The 20,975-nt window shown below is 48.1% G+C and overlaps 1 protein-coding gene across 3 annotated transcripts in view; it reads left to right on the forward strand.

Annotated features, from left to right (window-relative positions):
- The window catches only part of MED27 (mediator complex subunit 27), a 194,048-nt gene that overhangs the window by 76,990 nt on the left and 96,083 nt on the right, over positions 1 to 20,975 (forward strand). The window contains exon 4 of one of the 3 annotated variants that reach the window (XM_044264629.1): positions 14,147 to 14,607. The exons of the other annotated variants lie outside the window; for them this stretch is intronic. Coding sequence (XP_044120564.1) covers positions 14,147 to 14,192 — 46 coding nt within the window. The 3' untranslated portion in view covers positions 14,193 to 14,607. Of the gene's footprint in view, positions 1 to 14,146; positions 14,608 to 20,975 lie in introns of those variants that run through there. 3 annotated transcript variants of the gene reach the window in all.

Genomic DNA, 20,975 nt, shown 5'->3' on the forward strand with positions numbered 1-20,975 from the left:
GACTTGGAAAATTTGAGATATCCCATAAATGGACTTAAATACACTGCTGGTGTCTCACATTAGAATGGCCTATGACAGACTCGCAGCCCAGTACTCCCCAAAAAGAGACAGTAGAAAGGGGCAGAGGCAAGAAGTCATGAAGACAGAAGTTGGACCTGCTGAGGAAGACCACCCCTGCACCCTTACCCTTCTGCCCAGCTCTTCTCCTGGAGCCCACCTCTCAGAGAGCTGAAGATACACCACTCCCCACCACTCCCAAGAAGACTTGCTGGGGCCCAGGCAGCTGCTTATCCGCATGGGGTCCTATCAGTGTCTTCCGTGGGTGCCATGATGTGATTGGGAGACTGGGAAATTGCTGTGGAAGTGAGTCTGAGACAAAGGCCCCTTCTCTGGCTCTCCTTTCAAGGCAGGCCCCTCCTATGGTTGTTCTCTCTTACCCCTCCCATCTTTGCCCCTACAAACCTTGTTTTTAACTCTTTAGTAACCATGAGAACTTTACCAGGCTTGAGTCTCAGATCAAACTTGTAGAAGACTCCAGTCTCTGATCTGGTGGACACATGAAAATAGGATAGGGCAGCCTTTCGGGATTCCCCTGTGTGCCCTGCCCACAGATGAACTCCCTGGTGCGCGCCTGAGCTGAAGCTTCCCATGGCCCTCACCTCTCTACTCTGCTGCGTCTGGGGCTCAGGCAACGGTTTTGCTGCATAGATCTCTCAGGGTTCCTCCAGAAAGCTCCTGGCTCCAGGGGCTTTCTGTCTATGTAGCTGCCCCAGCTCCCCACACAAGGAGTTAGGCTTGCTGGTGCTTAATGCCCCCAGAGGAGAAACTGAAGGGTCCTTAGCTACAAAGTCAGTAACTGGTCCTCTCTCCGACCCTAGCGCCACTCACCTGCTCCTACACTTCGAGCTCAGTGCCCCAAGCACAGTGTCCTTGTGACTTCCTCACAGCCTTAAATAGTTTCACTTCATTTTTGTTACATCATTAAGCCAACGTAAATCCTGAGCACAGTAGCCCTAGGAGGATGTTCTCTTCTATCTGACGTATAACAAAATTGATTGAGGTTTTTTCTTTTCTTTTTTTTGGGGGGGTGGGTGGGTGGGTTTGGGCACCTTGGGAAACGTAATAGAATAACTGAAATAAGTAAACAAAGTTTCCAAAATCCTTTTCATTTTCTTCACCAGAAATCCCAGTTTTTGTTGTTCATTAGATCGCAGTCCCCTCCCCCCACCCCCACGGTGTGCCCTGCACCAAACTTGACTTTACACATCAGATGGGGAACTAGGCTCGGTTGTTACGAATCGCTTCCCCTCTCCCCCGTTTTTGGCACTTTATTTTTTAACAAAGGCTACTTATCATTTAAAGGTCTCCTAAGACCAGTTAATTCAATGCAGCTCCTTCACCAGACATTGAGACGGGATGTGGCGTCATCCTCCTGCGGCGCCCCGTCCCATAGTGCTGAGGGACATGCCTAGGGTGTCAGGAAAACCCAGACCCGGAAGAGCCAGGAGGCAGCTACTTCCCTGCCCTCATTGCAGCGTGAAGGAAACTTCTCTTCAGGTAGCGAAGTACTGTCCTCAGAGACGTCACAGAGAGGCCTTAAGAGCAGTGCCAGGACCGGAAGCTCGTGACCCTTGTTCCTGTGATGGTCCAGCCGAGCCTCGGCCACTGCATCCCCTCTTGGGTGGGTGAGAGTGATAGAGAAGGAAGAGAGAGAGAAACAACCAGGGTAGTAAAAAATGGTGTCTTTTCTTGGGGAGTGGGGGGGGGGGGATTGCTGTTTCTGAGTGGCGCCACAGACCGCCATCCCTGTTTTGCTATTCTGAGATTGCCCCGAGTGGGACACTTTGCTGATTTCTCTTTGGGTCTTGCTTGCAAACCTGGCAGAAGCCACACGGCCCATTGTTTCTGGTTCTTTGCAGGTGGAAGGGCTGGTTTCGGCATTTGTGTACTAAGAATTCTAGCTTTCTGCTTCAGTGCTCCTTGTGGCCCTGGAGCTCTGCCCTGTTAGCACCGCTTTTTGGCAGAAAAGCAATACTTTATCAGCCAGTAGGAACAGATATTTCTGTTCTACAAATGAGCCCAGATTTATAGACTCAGAGTTCAAAGCAATGAGATGAGAGATCACCAACCAAAGCTGGGTCTGCAGTGAGGGAAGGAGCACCGTAGGCCTGGTTAATTATGGGAGCCGCTGGGAAAGGCACTCATTTAGATTTTCCGTTGTGCTCTCAGGGGTGCTGGTCCTCTCCTTGACTACACTGAGGCTCAGAACCTGTGCAGTCTCCCGGCTGGGAAGTAGGGGCACTGCGGGGGTGGGGGCACTGGGGCTTCAGGAGCCCCAGCATCTTCAGGGCAGGGCTGTGCCTCGTATGCACCCCTGTCCTCGGTAAGGGTTTCCAGAAGCAGATGCTGAGGTGGAATTGGGGGTGCGGTATATTTAGTAGGGATCAACCCCTGTGAAGGGAAGGAGGAGAAAGCATGCTCTGGCAGGGGGCGGCTGTCAGCTGTGATGCAGGCCTGACAAAGCCTTGTTTGCCTGGGAGATCCCGGGAGAGGACCTGATCTGTGAGAGCCTTCCCGTCTTTTTTTCTAGACCCTTGACAGTCTGACCACTCACCACGGCCTGTGAGTCTCTGTCTCATCCGTGTCCCTTGTTTTTCCATTCAGTGCACTGCTCAAAGCACTACCTCTTGGGATCCCCCACCCTCCCGCTGTCTCTCCTGACCCCCCCCCCAAGTGAATCTGACTGTAGCTGCCATGCATTGTTGCCCACACAGCCAGGCGGCCTATCTGTAGAGCAGGCTGGGCCTTTTCCCTCCTCCTTTAGCTGATCAGACGGGGTTCCCTACACAGCCATAGGTATGGGCTGTGGGAGGAAAGCTGGGCCCGACCTGGTGGGCCCCCTGGGGTCTGAAACCTCCGGTTCTGCTTTTGCTCGGCCCCACACGTGCTGCCTCCGTCTTAGAGCTGATTGTTACTGGGCCTGCTCAACCTCAGGACAGCACCCACAGGGGCCCAGCACCAGACACTGGGCATCTTTCCTTGTGATAAGAGGTACAAAATGGAATGATCCGTGTTCTACTTTGGATAGGTATTAAAAGCTGTGAAAGGTCTGACACTTATTCTCCGCCGCCCTCCTGACCCCCCTTTTAAGCTAAAACGTTAGCTTATCCCAGTGACTTGGATGCTGACAGAAGTCCCAGCAGAATGAGTCGTCAGAGTGTCAGCAGGGTCGCATTGGCTCCTTGAACCCCATTCCCGTGGGTTGACACGGGGCCTTAGAGAGATGCCTGTACTCGGTGCGCTACAGCGCAGGAGGGAACTCCGAGCCTGGGGACCCACTGCATTACAGCAGCCTGGGAGCAAGCTTGTTCTTTCTTTATGGAGATATTACCTCATCCTTCAAGGCTGCCCACTGCAAACACAGCCTTGAGCATCGTTCCAGACAAAGAGTGGTCGGGGCCGCAGCACACCCGGCAGATGTGTGGGCGTGTGAGAAATCTGTCTCTCCATAATGAGATGTCCTGGCATGTTGCTGGCCCCTGGATCTCCAAACATTCGATGGATGGAAGACAGAGCCTGTGTTTACCAAGGTCTCTGATGACTGGGGCGCATCTTGCACCTCCGACCTGATCCACATGATGCAAAGGGTGTCATGGATCACTGTGCTGATCTGAGGGAGGTCTGGACATCCGGGAGGGCGGAAGTGTGCTTTCCGCCGGAACTGGTAAACCTGTGCCGTCCAGTGTTCCATGGAACGTGAACTGTTTCTGATAGCTTTTTTGATTGGAATAGAAAAAAAATGCATTCACTAAGTCAGTGGCTGTATATGATCAGAAGTTGTATTACTGTGTTCTAGAGAGGACAGCAGATTTGACACAGTGGCCAGGATCAGGGCTTCCTCTCTGATTGAGCTCTCCGTGGTCTGCAGTCTTCCTCCAGGATCCCTCTGGTTTCTGCAGGGGTCAGACTGGCTCGTTGAGCAGATATGATGGAGGTTGTGCCCCTGCATCCCATGGCTCCTTCGCGGGGGCACTTAACCCCTGCCGTTGCCCTGGGCGCCAGTATTGTTTCTGATTCGCTGTCTTGGCCGAGGCTGGGAGTGGGACAGGCCAGGGGAGTGTCAAACCTCGGCTTGGCCTTGCCCACTCCGGGAGGTCTTACCCCGCAGACCGAGGACCTAAAGTGGTGATGACACCATCTTCCGGGTGTGTCGATCTCAGTTCCATGCCGCGGGATGGGTCTGCAGACCCAGTGAGGGGACGTGCTGTAAGCCAGACCGTGGCCAGGACTCTCAGTCTAGGACCTGGCCCCCAGCATGCCCCACGATCAACAGTAGGGGGATGTGATGCCACTTCAGGGCTGTGGGAATTAGTGTCCATGCAGAGAAGGGGCTCTCTACAGCTGATACCGCCCTGAATGAGCTGACAGCTGGAGCTTGCGTGTCGACTGAGCCCCAAGGCTGGACAGCCGGGTCTTCTGGAAAGGGAGCTGAACGGTGGTCTCCACGTCCGCTGTGTCCTCCTTCCCTGTGAGACTCTTACTGTGTGGCTAAGATCCAGAATACTGGTCTTCAGTCCTACCTCTTCCCCCTTAATCTTTCTTAGGTGTAGCCTTTCAACATGGAAAGTAAGGGTTTGCAAGGGAGAAGCTTTGCTGCTTTTTTTTTTTTTTTTTAAATAAATACCAACTACTGTTATTTATTATCAGTAGACTTATGTAAGGGATACAGAGAGCCCCTGTTCTTAGAAATCTACCGTCCAACTGGGGGTTTAGAACACAGTGTGTATGAAAATAAACAGGGACGTAAACTAAGAAAGCAGGTTCTCCAGGTGACTGGGTTTGAACGCGGGGTCTCCCATTCAGTCTCTGTGTGCTTCAGGGTGTGTGACTCGACTTCCCTCACCCCTCATTTTCTCATCTGGGAAGGAGGGATAACCGTGGGGTGGGAGGGCCGTATCCACCGTGTGGTGACCGCGTGGTAAGTGCCGGCGGCTCATTTCTTACGATCGTTGTTACTTAGAGTAATAGTAGCGGCACTCCGTGGAATGAGTACTGTGGGTGGGCAGGTCCGCCGGGCTCCCAGGGCGGGGCCACGAGGGGCTCTGTGGTGAGGCGGGCTTGCAGAATTATCCTTCGTTTGCGTACGGGTGTTCCTTTGAAGAGGGGGCACCCAAGAATTGCAGTATTGGTAGATTAGAGTGTTACAGATTTTTGTCCCTGTTTGCGTGCCGCTCCCCGTCTACCATGGCCATGTCCTGGGAGGCAGAAAGAGTTCTGTTAATGATGGTGGAAACAGTAATGAGGCCTTCCTTTTCTCTTCCTCAGTTCTAGACTCAGATAAAATTACGTCCCACGTTGGCACGTCTGTTCTCTACTGTGCGCAGCCGCATGCACACCTGTGCTCACACACAGACACGCAGTGCACATGGGAGGACATTGTTTTCTTTCCAGATAATGTCACGGGAGTTGGGCAATGAAGAATAAGAAAATGTCGTAACAGCGGTCACCAAATGAACTTCTAAAAGCTCTACTAACAGGCATTTTTGGTAAATGTCTTGGTTAGTAATAATTAATGAATCCAAGACACTGAAAAATCTATGAGTTCCTTCCTGAACCTTCAAGGAAAATTAAATTCCATTTTATGTATTTTGTGTTGTGTGTTTTATTGTATTTTACTTTTGAAAATTATTAATTTAGGTACGTTAAGTGTGGTGCCCTAAACAGGAAGTTAGGCTGTGGGTGCCCTGGCTTTCGGAGAGGGCAGATGGGTTACAGGGGCCCGCATTTGCCCATTTCCCTTCCTGAGTTTGATTCAGATCTCTGAGAGGTGTGGGCAGGGATAAATACTGAAAGTGTTTTTGTTGCTTTTAATAGGGAGTTAGGAAACAGGCTGCTTTGGATTCCCAGTGCACCTGATAAAATTGGGGTGCTTTTAACTTGTTCCTGGATGGCTTAGAGAATGTGGGGATAGCAGCTCTGCCTGCAGACATAACGGGAGCGCCTGGGCGGCTTAGTTGGGTAAGCGTCCAGCTACTGGTCTCAGCTCGGGTCTCGATCTCCATGACTTTGAGCCCCGCGTCGGGCTCCGTGCTGGCGTGGAGCCTACCTTGAAAACCAAAAAGGACCAAAAGAAGTTCTGAATGGGGGTATGTGAGGGTATTTCTGTTTCAACAGGTGCAGACTTAGGTCTCTGACGGCACCTGCCATTTCTGAAGTGCAGCTGTGCTTGAACGTAGCAAGCGTCTGCTGTTTCGTGTGGACGCCGTAAAGGTATTTGGGTACAAGTAGCAGTTATGGAAAACTGTCAGGATTTGTCTTGGAAGGGAAAACAGGCTCTTCTTTTAGTGCCTCTGGGTTATGATTTAAGAGACGGCACTGACTTTGCTCTGCTCTTTAGCACACCTCCAAATTTCTTATTGTTCCCTGCCCCTGTAACGCCAATGACATTGATCGATGAACTGACCACAAATGTTTATGGGTTTCCCACCCCATGTCTGATTGGCGCATGGTGATATGTGCCCTGGGCTGTGGGGAGCTTGCAGTCCCATTGGAGGTTGAAATTCTCTTCAGAGGCAGGTCAGAGAATATGAGTTCCTGATGATTTGTATACTCAGTCCTTCATGAGAGTGTTGTGAGCTGAGGTCCTCTGGAAAGTAAGATTCGGCCAGATCTCCTTATGTAATAGAACTCCTAGATTGGGTCAGGCTGAGGGCCTCGGGGCAGAACTGCAGAGCATGGAGTTTAGGGTGAACCAGAAGACCACACCCCCGTAGAGCAACATGCGATCAGTGGCCAGGTAGGCTGTATGAACAAAGAGTGGATCCAAAAGGACTAAGTCTGTGGTTTTGAACCATTTTTGGAATCACAGACACTCCTTGCCCTTGGAAAATGTGTCGGATCCCCTAAACGTTTGTGGAATTAGTATACTAGGAACTATGCCATATATTAGAGATCTGGAATGCCTAGCCAGACAAGATCCTGGTCTCGTGGAGATGGTAGTCGGCAGTTTCAGGACCCCAGGTCGTCAAGAACCTCAGGATTGGTCCGAAAGAGGGAATCCAGGTGGAGGCCCCTGGACAAAACAGAGGATAGCCATCAGAGCAGGAAGGTTCCAGAGGCGTTGACTCCTTGGAGAACCAGAGTTGTTGGAGATGAGCCACCGGTATTTATTCCAAGGTATCCAGGGGCTCAGCTGTGGGAAGGGAGATCACTGTTAAGGGCCCCAACCTGTCGCAAACAAGATTGGATCCGGACTTTTGAAGGAAGCAGAGCCTTTCTTAAACAGAGAGGGTATGGGAAGGAAATGTGGGGTGGGCTGGGACGGGACAGCGAGGAAGACCAGAGGCAGAGCTGGTTCTGTGGGATTAGGGGAGTCTGCTGTGCAGGTCATGTAAGCAGGAGCGTGGGAGGCCTCTGGCTCAGGTAGTCTGAGCAGTAGGGAGCCAGTGCCAGTAGCGGGAGCCAGGTGCTGCTGGGTCAGTCACTTTGCAGGTGAAGGTTCTGCTTCCTGAGGCGGTGCTAAGTGCCAAGACACAAGTGTATCATGCTGAAGTGGATTATGGGTCAATTGATAGCGAATTTGTGGTGGTCGTTTCTTAGAGAGAGTGTGTGGGTGGGTGGGGAGGAGCAGAGCGGGAGGGAAAGGGAGAGAAATCCCACGCCAGCTCCACACTCGGTGCGGAGCCTGACTCGTGGCTCAATCTCGGGACCCCGAGATCATGACCTCCGCCAAAATCAAGTCCGATTCTCGACAAACTGAGCCATGCAGGCACTCCGTGAATTTGTGTTACTCTATTTTAATTTTTGAAAAAGTATGTTTATATGGGGGACGGGTAAGGAAAGCAAGCTGACGTTTATGAGTTTATGAGACAGTTCTCTCTACCTTTGGATTTGTTCAAACACTTTCATAGTAAAAAGTTAAATTAAAAATAAGATGGCTGGTAGCAGGACAATGTGAACATACTTAATGCCACCGAACTGCACACTTGAAAATGGTTAACGTGGTAAATTTTATGTTGTTTTTTACCACGACATGGTTAAAAAATGGTTAAGGTGGTAAGTTTTGTGTTACATGTGTTTAACCACATTTAAAAAATAACCTGTATCTAGGGTGCCTGGGTGGCTCAGTTGGTTAAGCGACTGTCTTCGACTGTCATGATCCTGGAGTCCTGGTTTGAGTCCCTCATCAGGCTCCCTGCTCGGCGGGGAGTCTGCTTCCCCCTCCCCCTCTGCCCCTCCCCCACTCATGCCCTCTCTCCAATCAACCAGTCATTCTGTCTTTAAAAAACATAATAATTCGTACCTTACCTACAAAGGGTTAGTATCAGACTGTGATTGGCAGCACAGACCCACTGCCAAGACCTCTTAAGACACAGTTTTAGGGGATGGAGGGTCAAGGCAGATCCTGGGCTCCCACTGTTGTCTGCGACGGCAGTTCCAGGGGCAGTGTCCGAACGAGTGAGGCTTCCTTGCTTCAAGGCGTTGCTAAGGGAAAGCCCAGTGTGAATTAGTGAAGACTGAATAATGAGGTATTTTCAAAGTGTTACAAATGTGTGTTCTTTTCTAATTTTCGCTAGTTTATATAATTGCCATAGACCTTGGTTTCTTCACCCACAAAATAGGGGCAGCAGTATTTACACTTTGTAGTTGTTATAAAGTTTAAATAAGGTGCTGAGTGTAAAGACGCCCAGCAACATTCCACCTCCCCACACTTCTGCGCATCTCTGCTCAGAACTAGGCTCATTTGCTAAGTTGACGATTTCTTTAATGGACAAAAACAGTTGCTGTATTAACGATTCCTATGTGAACAGGCATGTCTAAGTGGCTAACGAATATTTTCTCAATATTTACTCTGTCATTTTTTAAAATTAGAAAATGTGAGTTATCACTGTGCTAGAGAAAATTTTGAAAAAGAGAGAAAGGGCTTATAATTTGACCACTTAAGTACCATAATTTCATTTTACTTTGTTACTGGCACATTTATAAAAGTAACTTTCCTAGCTCGTATTTTTTTAAAAATTGTAAACCTGGAAGTCACCCATTTCAGGCTATGTCTTAATGGACACAAACTGGCCTTTCACAGCAGCTTTTGGCCACAGAGGAGCTCGGCGTGTCCTCTCCTTGTGTAACTGGGAACTCTGAGGCCAAGGCAGGGACAGCTCCTGACTCCGAGCCAGGACATGGGCCTGACTCAGTCCCCCGTATCCTGCTTCCTAGTAGACTGCTTTCCCCACTGCCTCAGTAGAATCTAGATTAATGAGGTGTTCTGGAACTTGTTCCAGTGGGGAGAGGACCAATTTCACTTGTGATTCTTCAGGACTGCCCATGGCATTTTAATTGCTTGCTATTGTGTCAAAATATTGTCCTCCTGGCAGTTGAGATAATGTAAACAGAAAGCAAGAGGAGATAGAAAATTGAGTAAATTTGCAAGAAAATAAGAATGCCTTTGAAATATCTGAAAGACTGATTTAATATCATCAGGAAAACATTTTGATCTCATGCGTTGTCAGGTGTGATATTTGGGGGAAGGTAGTGACAGAACACGTTTTCATGAAGTTTCTCTGAGTTCAACACAGCTTGTGGAGAGAACTCAGGCTCCCGCCTGGCCCCCTTCCCACCTGTCCCCTTGCCCCTCTCAGTAAATTGTTCCGCTGGGCTAGTTTCCGGACACACCGCATCACGTCACACTTCTGACTGACTCTCGCTCACCCCCACCACTTTCTGCTCATTCTTACATCCGAGGCTTTTTTCCCTGTTCCCCAAACTTAGGAAATTTTGGTCTCTGTGCCAGGCCTCTACTCATACACCTCATGGGAGGAAAAAAAAATTAAAACCAGCAAAAGATGCACTGGTGAAAGGAAGGATCATAACTTCTTTGGAAACTGGTGGTCCGGGAAAGGATCAGAAGGCCCCAGGACTCCTTCCCTCGTGGTCTGCCGTAGCACGCGTTCAGTGCCAGGAGACACTGGAGTGAGGCTGCGAAGTCTGGGTGAAAAGTTCGACCCAAGACTTTGCTGTTCAGCCAGGTTTCATTGTACAGAAAGACAGCAGTCCTGATGAGAGGCTGGTGCGGGCCGTGGGTTAAACCTTTAAAAATCTACTGTGACAAAAATCCAGTGAGTCAAAGCGTCCGTTGGTTCATTCAGCGAATATGCCTGTTACTTACCAAGCTCTGTCCTAGCCACAGGGAGTATACCCGTTTGCACTGTGGCGAGTTATCGGCGGAGACATCGGTCACTTTAAATAGATAGTGAAGGCCACATGATTGCCAGAAATAATAGTATATCGGAAGGTAAGTGTGAAAAATCATGGGAGTATAAAAATACAGAGCAAATAGAATTAAGTTTGGGTAGGCGAGTTTTCTTATTTGGGGGCCAGAGAATATGTCTAAACATTGAGAAGTAGAGGTTTAGGTACATAGCGTAAAATTAGAAAGGAAACCCCTAGAAGGACTTAAAGAAAAAAAAAAAAAGATGCAGCATGATCCCCCCGCCCCCAAGGCAACAGGAAAGACAGTCGTATTGCAGGAGATAAAAACACAATGTAATAATAGCTGAAAACCTCAAATAGCATGACCAGATTTAGACCGTGTCTTGTGTTTTCAATGAACACCAATGGAATAAATACCTTTTAAAATAAAAAGATTCAGGGGACGCCTGGGTGGCTCAGTTGGTTGGACGACTGCCTTCGGCTCAGGGCGTGATCCTGGAGTCCCGGGATCGAGTCCCACATCAGGCTCCCAGCTCCATGGGGAGTCTGCTTCGCTCTCTGACCTTCTCCTCGCTCATGCTCTCTCTCACTGTCTCTCTCTCTCAAATAAATAAATAAAATCTTTAAAAAAAATAAAAAATAAAAATAAAAATAAAAAGATTCAGATTGTCCCCCAAAACAAAATCCTACTGTGTACCTCATTCAGGAGACATTAGACAAAGGCAGATCCTGCGTTTCCAACCAAGAGAAAACTGGGCTTGCAATAAATACGAGAGAAGCTGAGTTCAAGGCACGTCATGTAAATGGCTGACCATGGGAAGGGAAGGGAGTGTCTGGGGAAAGAGAGCAGTAGGTGGAGACTTCCTAGGAGCCCTCCGCAGATCAGGGGGACGGGCAGGTGCAGGGGCGGATATCTTCTTATTCTACTTTGTACCTGAAGGTATCACCTCCTCTGAGAGGCCTGAAGTCACTCCTTAGTCATGTGCTGTCAGACCCCCTTTCTGTGGTCTTTGTAGTGCTCTGCACTCTTTAGTGGTGCATGACCTTGGTTTGTTGTTGTTGTTTTGATTATTTGGCCAGAATGTCTGCAAGAATGAGAGCCCCTGTTTGTCTTATTTACTGCTGTAGCCCCAGTGGCCAGGACAGTGCCAGGCAGATGAGTTATTCTTAATTTAACGAACAGCCACCGTTCTTGGTGCTCAGGATATTTTAGGGAACAAAACAAAGCCCCCCCCCCCCGCCGTGATGCTTGCCTTCTGGCAGCGAGTGAGCCTGTGGACGACCAGCGTAACAGATGAGACGCCTAGAGCATGTTAGAGGTGATGGGAGTGGAGCAGGATAGGGGGCGCGGGGAGGTGGGTCCCATTTTTAAAAGAGCGGTGAGAGGCGTCTTGGTTGGAGACGGGGACATTTGAGAAATGTGACAGGGCAAAGGTGAGCCATGGAGGTCTCTGGGGAAAATGTGTTCCAGGCAGAGGAACACAAAAGAAGGGGGAGCATTGCCCTTCGTTTGTGAAGACGGGCTGGGCCTTGAACGCCAAGTGAGCATGCCTGGACTTGTTCCTGACACTAGAGGTCAAAGACTGGCCCTCATCAGATACAGCTGAATCCACTGGTGCCACATGGGGAATTGGAACTGCTACATGACCTTGAGCCAAGCCACTGATCGTGGGCAGTTATGTAATAGAAACATTCATTCTTGTTTTATAAATTGTTTTGAGGGGTACAGTATGTGCTCATTTCAATTATTAAATTGTCCATTTAGAACATTTATTACCACTAATGAATTCAATTATTTCAAATATAGAAGCAAAATATTTTGTGGAATGAAAATATATGATATAATTAGACTATTAATGGAAACACTTGCATACCTCTGCGTGACCAAAAATGAAAGCCTAACAGTCTCAAAAGGATGATGCTAAATATTTACATATCTGTCTGAGATGCTCATTTTTAGATGCTAAAAATATTCATTGTTAATGACTGGAAGGCAAGTCTAGGTTTAATGTAGTCATAAACTTCCATATATTTGTCTCACACAGAAGTCAAAGCCAATTTTGTAAGTATTCCAGGCCGCCCTTGAGCCGAGAGCCGCGGCCGGAGCGAGAGCACAGCTTTCCCGGGCAGGTAGCATGCCGCTGTCGCGCAGGGAGAGGTTGCAGAGTGGGGGAAATGAGAACGTTTGCTTGGCAGCTGGGCGCTTACTCTTCCGGGCTTGCGTCCACGTCTTAAAATCTTCGCTAAGTGTGCCGTTCTTTCCGGGCGAGTTCCCTTTCTATTAGCTAAAGCAAGTCCCAAGATCATCGCAGCCTCGGGGCGAGGCGCAGCACCACACAAGGGCACAAACAGCGGGAGAGGGGCCCGGGCTCCACGAGTGGAGCGGCGGCTGCGTGGAAGGGCATGTGAAGTACCTAATGAATGGCTCCGGGGCCACCGTTGCTCCCGCTGCTGATGCACATGCGTACATGTGGGCTGGCGGGGGTGGGGGTGGGGGGGTCTGAGGGTGTAAAGGTCCTTTCCCTGGATGCTTTCTCTCCTGATGAGAATCCCATTTCTCACCTTCCCTGTTGCTTCCTAATAAAGTGGGGAGAGAACAAGGCAGTCAGTGGTCAAATTTGGTTGGATCCCTGAGGACTGTTTTGTTAGAAATCATGGTAATTCCTCACCTGGCAACGTGCCCCTCTCCCTAAGGCCCTCTTGCTCCCTGTGGGTGGTAGGAAGATGATTCTGGGCCCTCACAGCTGATCAGGGCCCTCCTTCCTCGCTTGGCAGCATTGCTCTGTGATGCTGTCAGCGTGAGAAATTGCCTTCCTGCTCTTGTGGGTGCGGACCAGCTTTAGCCACCCAGGTGGTTGTAAATTCCGGGAGCCCCTCTGATCCAGTAATTCCTTCTCCTTGCAATAGCTGGTGAAGGAAGAATTCTCTAGCTTGTATCCGTTAGGACTGTTACTCACAAATGGCCATAGTTTAAAATAAACAAACTGAGGGAAAAAGGAATTTTTGGATCATCTGTGCTTTTTTTTATGCATTTGACTTCTTCATTACCAGAGATGACATTTTAGTTACATTTCAGCGCGGGAGCCCAGACCCCATGGGGCTGTACGTATGTCAGGTGCCAGTTTTGAGGGAGAACGTCCTCAGCCATCACCCTGTGCAAAAATCAGAAGCATGTCATTTGTTGTAATTGATCCAAAACAAATAGTGGCTTCCTTAAAACTTGCAACAATCGCTGTGAATGAGCAAATGTTTATACAAGGTGTGAAATTAAGTCTCATATAGTTGCAAAATGTGAGTCCTAGCCAGCATCTCTGAAATTATATTTATATACTTAGAAACAATGTCATTGGTGTTCTTTGTTGCAGTTAGGAGCCCTGCTGCTTCAAGAAATGATACCCTCCTCCAGATTTAGCTCTTGATAAAGAAAGCTGCGTTGATTTCTGGTGGAAAAATCTGTGGTTTAATCCTTGCTTTTAAAATGGAAAAATTCTGTCAAAAATTGGGGGTGACTGAAACTCTTCCTCCAGGATTTTAGTTCCTAATGTGCTCCATTGAACTGTTTCTTCCACTAACAAGGAATTAAATTGTGTCTTTGCTGACTGCTGTCTACTTTGAGAGGTGTCAGAATTCATTGAACTAAAGAGGCTATAGCAGTGAAGTAGTTAAAAAGCTCGACATTTCTTGTGCCTTTTCTTTTTTTTTTTTTTTTCCTTAAATGGGACTAGGCAGGCTAATGTTTCTATACAGCTTTTCCACAAAACAGTCAAAACCCAATTTAAAGAGATCACTTCCAAGAAGAGCAGAATTCACAACATGATTGAATATGGTGCACTGATTTTTAGGAACTAATTGGGAAGCTTAACTGTCTCCTGTCAGATCCTTCCTGATAAGTGAAGAGTGATGTGTTATTTTGTACCCCTTCCCTCTTTGCCCTAAGGTCCCGTTTGTTTTATGGAAAGACAAGGTGCAGACACATGCAGTAGCCGACTGTGGACATGAGCTGGTGCCTGCCGGTCTGTTTGCAGATCTCCTGAATGCTGGAATCTCGTGATCGTTGCAACCTTCTGCTGAGTGCGGTAGCCCATGATTTGGGGTCAAGATCAGGCATGCCGTGAGTGGGAGGAAATGTTTGCCTGGTCTGGCATTTGATACTTGATGAACTGGGTGGCTGGCGCCTTTCTAAAGCGGGTTAGTGCCTAGAGCTGCTGCTTTTGTGAACGGTGGCTCCTCGCTCTCCTCCCCCCGCCCCTCCCCCTACTTCCCTTTCTAAAGGTCGTTTGCACATTGTAGCTCATAGATACATGTGTCTGTACGCGTGCATGTCTCCATCCCTCCCCCACAAGAAACAGTGATTTTCTTGCTCGTGATATATTTGTACTTTGTCAGTTTGCAGACCAATAAACATTTAAATAAGCAGGTACAGTTTGAGCTGGAATTCTGAATTGGAGATTTATTTGTAAACTTTTATTACGTTTCAAATGAAAAGTGGAAATGTCAGTTTGGGCAGAGCAGCTAGTTCAAGGTCTTGAGGGAAAAAGGAGACCCTGTTGAGTCCTGTGGGGGGGGGGTTGGATTCTATTAAGTATCTACCTGTCCATCCATCTTTCTTCCTGGTGCCAGGTGCTACTCTATAAGGAGGCAGCATGTCTGGTGGGAAAGCCCTTTTCCGAGAGAGGGGATATTCCAAGGTGCGTGGCTCTGCCACTGAGCAGATGTACTTCCATGGGGGTGTCACATGACTTCTCTCCCAAATGGGGAGTGAGGTTAAATCAAGAGCTCCATTCATTTCTTCATTCAGCAGATACTTTATTGAGCACCTGCTAAGTGCCGGCCCCTGGGCCAGGGGCATAGTAAATAGCACTAAGCCCAGGATTCCCTAAGTGATCTTCTTTCAGTCACAAAACTCAGGGATTTAAAAAATATTCAGTAGCAGTATTATGATACAATAGAATACTCAGTAAGTAAGGGACTTAGTTGAAAAAAACGAATATTTGCTTGTATATATCATATGCTTCTAATACAGAAAGAAAGATAAACACATTTAGGTTAAATTTCTGAATCTGCATAAAACAAGAGCTTACAAAGATACTCTGGGTCTTATCTGTCGTAGTTCATTGGTTGGTCTGATGTTGTTCTTAAGATGATGAGACAAGAAAGAAGGTGGTAGGTCTCCTGTTGGACCTAGACGGGGTGTCTGCAGCTTCTGGCCTCTGCCTCCAGAGAGCCACATGATACCCAGGGGAGCTCCCGAGGCCCAAGGCCTAGGTCGGAGGGAAACAGGGAAAGGCACGTGATGCAGGTGACAGCCGTGATCTCTGCGGGGTGTCACTTGCCTGCTCCCGCTTGTGCACCAGGTTGTCACCAGATAGCTGTAGCCGGATCAGCCAGCGTACACGAAGCTTAGGACCGGAACTCATTTCTGCGTACGATGGGCTCTTTTTGGCATAATTTTTAAGGTTTTGTGTTATTAAACAAAGGGCAAGGGCTGTGGGAGAAGGAGTGTAGATGACCTAGCCATATTAAAAACAGCGATGACATTTTCTTTGCCGGAAGCTCTTTATATATGTCACGGTGAGGCTGAATGAAAGATCCCCTTTGAGATGGTTCGTCCAGGTCTGTAGTTGTTTGGACGAGTAGCAGGGTGTCTCTGCCGGTGTGAGTTCAGGCGCACTATGGCGCAGGGTTTTGCGTTGTGGTAGGTGCCTGGGACGGTCTGTTAGTATTTTAACTTCATCAGCTTTAGAGTGGTTTCAGGTTTACACCAGAGCAGAGGGAGAGGTGCAGGGAGTTACCCCATACTCCCCTGCCTCCCCATGTGCACAGTCCCCCAGCAGCCTGGCACATCTGTTACACCTGAACACGCTCCACTGGCCCTCGTCACCACCCAGAATCTGAGCTTCACGGACTCCCTGTTTGTGGCCTTCAGGCTCTGCGTTTTGACAGATGCCATGACATGGATGCACCGTCATCGTTCGGAATGGTTTCACTGCCCTAATCCCGTGTGCTCTGTCCATTCTTCCCCCGTAATTCTTTTAAATGCTTTACTTTTTAAAAGTTTGCGATGGAGAACTTTAAACGTGCGCAGAAGTAACAGAAGGTTGTGGCAAATGCATCGTGTACCCCGGCAGCCACCAGCCTCTACGTTAGTTTGAAGCAAACCTCAGACCCATCACTTTATCCTAAGTCTTTCAGTGTGTCCATGTCCATGAAGTAGAAGGACCTGAAAATACGTAATCCTGAGACTGGTGCCCCACTTAGAATAAAACTAACGAGAGTTCTGTAACGTCAGACGTCCAGTCAGCCCTCAGAGTCCCACTGGTCTCTGTTTTTTATTATTATTATTTTTTTATTTTTTAAAATATTTTATTTATTTATTTGACAGAGATCACAAGTATGCAGAGAGAAGGGGGGGAAGCAGACTCCCTGCTGAGCAGAGAGCCCAATGTGGGGCTCGATCCCAGGACCCCGAGATCATGACCTGAGCCTAAGGGAGAGACTTAACCCAGTGAGCCACCCAGGCACCCCTGTTTATTATTTTCAAAAACATTTTGTTTGACTTGGGATCCTAAGTTGGTTGCTGGGCCTTTTGTGTCTTTTATTCTATAGTTCTCCCCCACAACATTTCTCTCTCTCTTTTTTCTGTCTCTCTTAGTGTTTCTCTCTCTCTTTCTCTCTCTCTCTCTCTCTCTCTCTCTCTCACACACACACACACACACACACACAGACTTTTGTTCCTGCTCTGACCAGGTCATTTGTCCTTTAGAGCCCTCTAGCCTGGGCTTTGCTGATTGCGTGGATGGAGTCCTTGTCAGGTACTATAATTGCCAGCTGCACCAAGAAGGTCGGTCAGAGTCCGGTTTGCTTTGCCTGGTGGTTTTGGCAAGGCTGTGTCGTCCGTGGCGGTGTCTTCTATCAGGAGGCAAAGGATGGCTCCGCACCCCTCTCCCTGCTGATGTTAGCAGCCGTTTGTGCGCAGTGTCTCGGTTCATTAGGGTGCACAGTGGTGATGGATTAATGCCCGCATCCTTTGTGCCTCTATTGCTTCTATAAAGAGAAACTTCCCATTATCAACTGTTCGATTACCCAACAGGACAGGAGAGTAAATGCTTGATTTTGTACCATTATTTACCAATTTTCAAAACAGAGTTGGTTCTCCAGCATCCTTCAGTAATAACTAATCCACTTGTTTTCTAATTATTTTAAAACTAAAGTTTAATAATTTTTTTTTGTTAGGGGCATTCAGTTTTGAGACAGTTTAGATGGTCTTTTCCATGGACCCAGAGCATCCCCAGGCTGTTAGAGAGCTGATTGGATCTAGGTTCCAGAACCTTCCCGACAAAGATCAGTACACTGATTTCAAAGGGAGGGAAGAAGCCTTCCTCAGGGGCCAGCCGGCAGAACACATGGGTCCGGACCACTCAGAGAGCCTGTCGCAGATGGGGCTGGATAAATCAGGTTGCCCTAACCTTGGTTTTCACGAGTTGGAACACTCCGTAGCGATCATCTAGACCAACTTAACTTTTACAGATGAGGAAAATGAGGCCCAGAAAGATTGCCTAAGGCTACAGCCATAGTGACAAAATGGCCACTAGAAACCCAGTTTTCTAATTTTCGACAGTTTAGCAGTACTAATTGCCCTGGGTTCTTCTAGATTTGCCGCTTCCTAATTTGGCGTAGTCGTTGCCACTTCACGGCTCTGTGGCACAGAGCAGAGACCCCCGTCAGAGGATGTGTCTCATGCGGAATGTTCCTGCAGAGGCAACTTTGCCTGAAGTCCCAGAAACCATGACTGGAATAACGAGTGGCCTAAGGGTTACCTTCCTGACTCATGCGCTTGGCAAGGCCATCAAGAATTCTGCTCAGATTCAGCCTTAAAACTGACATCAAAGAGGTGCGGCTGCTACTAGAGTCCCAATTAGTGCTTTTCCTGTTCAGATGGGACTTGCTCCTGCAAGTCGAATCTTGAAGTAACTGTGTTGTGATCAGGGCTTGGGAGGGCAGATTTGGGGAAGGCCTCTTATAATTACAGTGTTCTTAAAGCATAATGATCCGTTTCTCAGTCTTCCCTGATTAGATAATAACACCGTAGCTTAGATGCAGAACCGGCTCAGTTTACTGCTGTGCTCATTTCTTATTTGGTTGCATGTCTTTTGGTAGTTATTTCCAAAATCACTGTAAATAGTTTACATTTACAGGTTTTTTAAAAGCAAGCAAGGAAGCAAATTGGTCAGAAGTTAATGTGTCAAAGAAGAAAAGGGACTTTGAAGATATTTCTTCGCTCACTTTCCTAGATTGCCTTGTTTTTCCCAGTAGGATTAGGGTTTTTTGAGAGTTTTTTTTTTTTTTTAAGATTTTATTTATTTGAGACAGAAGGAGTGAGCATGCAAGTGGGGTGGGGGCAGACAGAGGGAGAGGGAGAAGCAGATTCCCGACCGAGCAGAGCGCCATCTCGGGGTTTGATTCCAGGCCTGAGATCACGAACTGAGCCTAAGGCAGTTGCTTAACTGACTGAGCCCCCCAGCGCGCCCCCCACCCACTCCCACCTCCCTGGACCCCCAGCCCCCGCCAACAGGATTGGTTTTAAGTCATCAGCAAGGCCTCACAGTAGTGGACGATTGGATCAGTGACGGCATCCGTTCCGGTTTGGTTGCAGGACTGGTGCTCAGGGACCTGGGAATAAGCCCATCACTCATCTCAGTAACAAAATAACCTAATGCACCCACTGCCCAGTATCTGTTCTCATTTTCCTCTTTTTTTCTTGGCCTTTGATTTTAAGAGCATAACTTCCATCAACTGCTCAGGATGACGGAGAGGATAATTGAATCTCTAGCATGAAAGCATTTCAGAGCCCGAGTGTGGTTAGGTTCCGGGACAGAGGGAGAGACGAGGGGCTCGGCCTTTCCTGGGCTTTCTCACTTTGGCCAAGTGGCCTCGGGCCCACCTGACTTTAGTTCACCTCAATTTACTTCGCTTCTAACCGTGAGAAGTTGGACCACTAGGGTTCTAACAGCTCTTTCAACTCCCCTCTGTAGTACCGCTCTGGTCCTCACAGAACTTCTCTCTCCTGGAGTGGACGGTCATCGTCTGTACCAGTTGTTACCTCTGCCCTCGCCACCTCTACCTTCTTGGAGGACCTGCCCACCCCACACCCCCAGCCTTCCCTCACAGACCCTGCTGAGTGGAATGGCCACAAGTGCCCAGAGAATCAGATAAAGCTAGCCCTGAGAGAGACAGACAGACAGACAGATGCTGCCTAGACCCCAATACCCTCAGTTCCTAAGCCGTGTCTCTTGGAGCTGGCAGCGTTTCTGTTATTCGGGTCTGTGAGAGACATTTGGGTGTCCTGCCAGTGGACTTCCTTCCCCCTTTTTCCTGCATTTGGTTTTATTGGATTCCTGTTCCTTACAGTTGATCCCACTGACGTCCGTATCGTCCTCGTGCCCTGACATCTCTTTCTGTTTGTCGCTCCTCATCTGGCTGGAAGTGAGGTGCTCATGTTTCTTTTTGCCTCTCGAGGCTGTGGACTCTCTGAGGGCAGGGACTGGATCCTGTTCATCTTTGCTCTTTGGCTCTGACAACAGTATAGGATGTGGTAAATGTTGGTTAAATGAATGAATGTCTCTAGCTGTTTTATATTTTTTTATAAATAAATTGATTAGAATCATGTTAAAAAAAAAAAAAAGAATGTCTGGCTCTAGACCACAGTATTTTTTTTTTTTTTTAACTGAACAACTGAAACCCAGAGAAATGGTATTTGCTTAAACTTTACGAAGCTTGTTTATTTAGAAGCAGGAGCTAGATCAGAACTTGGGACTTTTATCAAACTGTGCTTCTCTGTAGCTATGGGTTTTAGGCCCCTTTCTTTTCTGTCAATTCATTCCTTGAGTGTTCCAGCATGGAGCAAAACCATTCTCTTTGTTTCTGCCTGTTGTCTGTTGAAGATGTTAACAGCAGTAGGGTTGGCCAGCAGGAGTAGAGGGAGAGTGCCATGCTCTGTGTGGCCACCAACCACAGCCCCTACACCGACCACAACCCCTGCGGAGCACAGAGGGAATTAGGGGAACTTCTCAGATTAGAGATATGATGCAGAGCTGCCATTTATTTGGTGATAAAATTGGAGACAGATTCCTTTTAAAAAATATTGGTTCCAGGATATTATAAAAACTTACTTAAGTATTCAACAGACCTTCTCCAAATCACATATTTCAAGATAAAAAAAAATAAATAACAAGAACCAAAACAAGTTTTACAAGTGACTGCAAAGTCATTAAGTTTCTTTTTCTGGTGTTTTACATTGGCTTAAAGGTCAGCGAGAACGTACAGGAGAGTTCATCTTGGATCCGCTCACACAGACAGGGTCACTTGGGCTCTGTCGACCACCCGCTCCCACCCAAGCTTTTCACACCTGAATCACACAGTTCCTGGTACTTATGGGCTTTGCTGGTCTTAAAAAATGTGGATGCCCTTCTGAACTGATGAGAAATGGAGGAGAGATCTAGAAAAGCAGCCCTGAGGAAGTGGTCACAAATGTAGCCGCTAGTGAAGGTGTAAGTGGAGGGCGGGGCGCCCACTGGGACACAGTGGGGGTAGTGGGAGAGACCCCAGGGTGGAAAGAAGGTCTGGGAGCCCAAACCGGAGGAGACAGTAAACTGTTGGCTGAGCCTAACCCTCGGTTACTGTGCTGCACTGAGCCTAACCCTCTCCTGTGCTGCACTTCTGGGCGGACGGGCACAGGAGCCCCAGGGAGGGGAGGTGCTGGATAGCCC

The sequence above is a fragment of the Neovison vison genome, chromosome 9, assembly GCF_020171115.1.
Source record: "Neovison vison isolate M4711 chromosome 9, ASM_NN_V1, whole genome shotgun sequence".
Lineage (NCBI taxonomy): Eukaryota > Metazoa > Chordata > Mammalia > Carnivora > Mustelidae > Neogale > Neogale vison.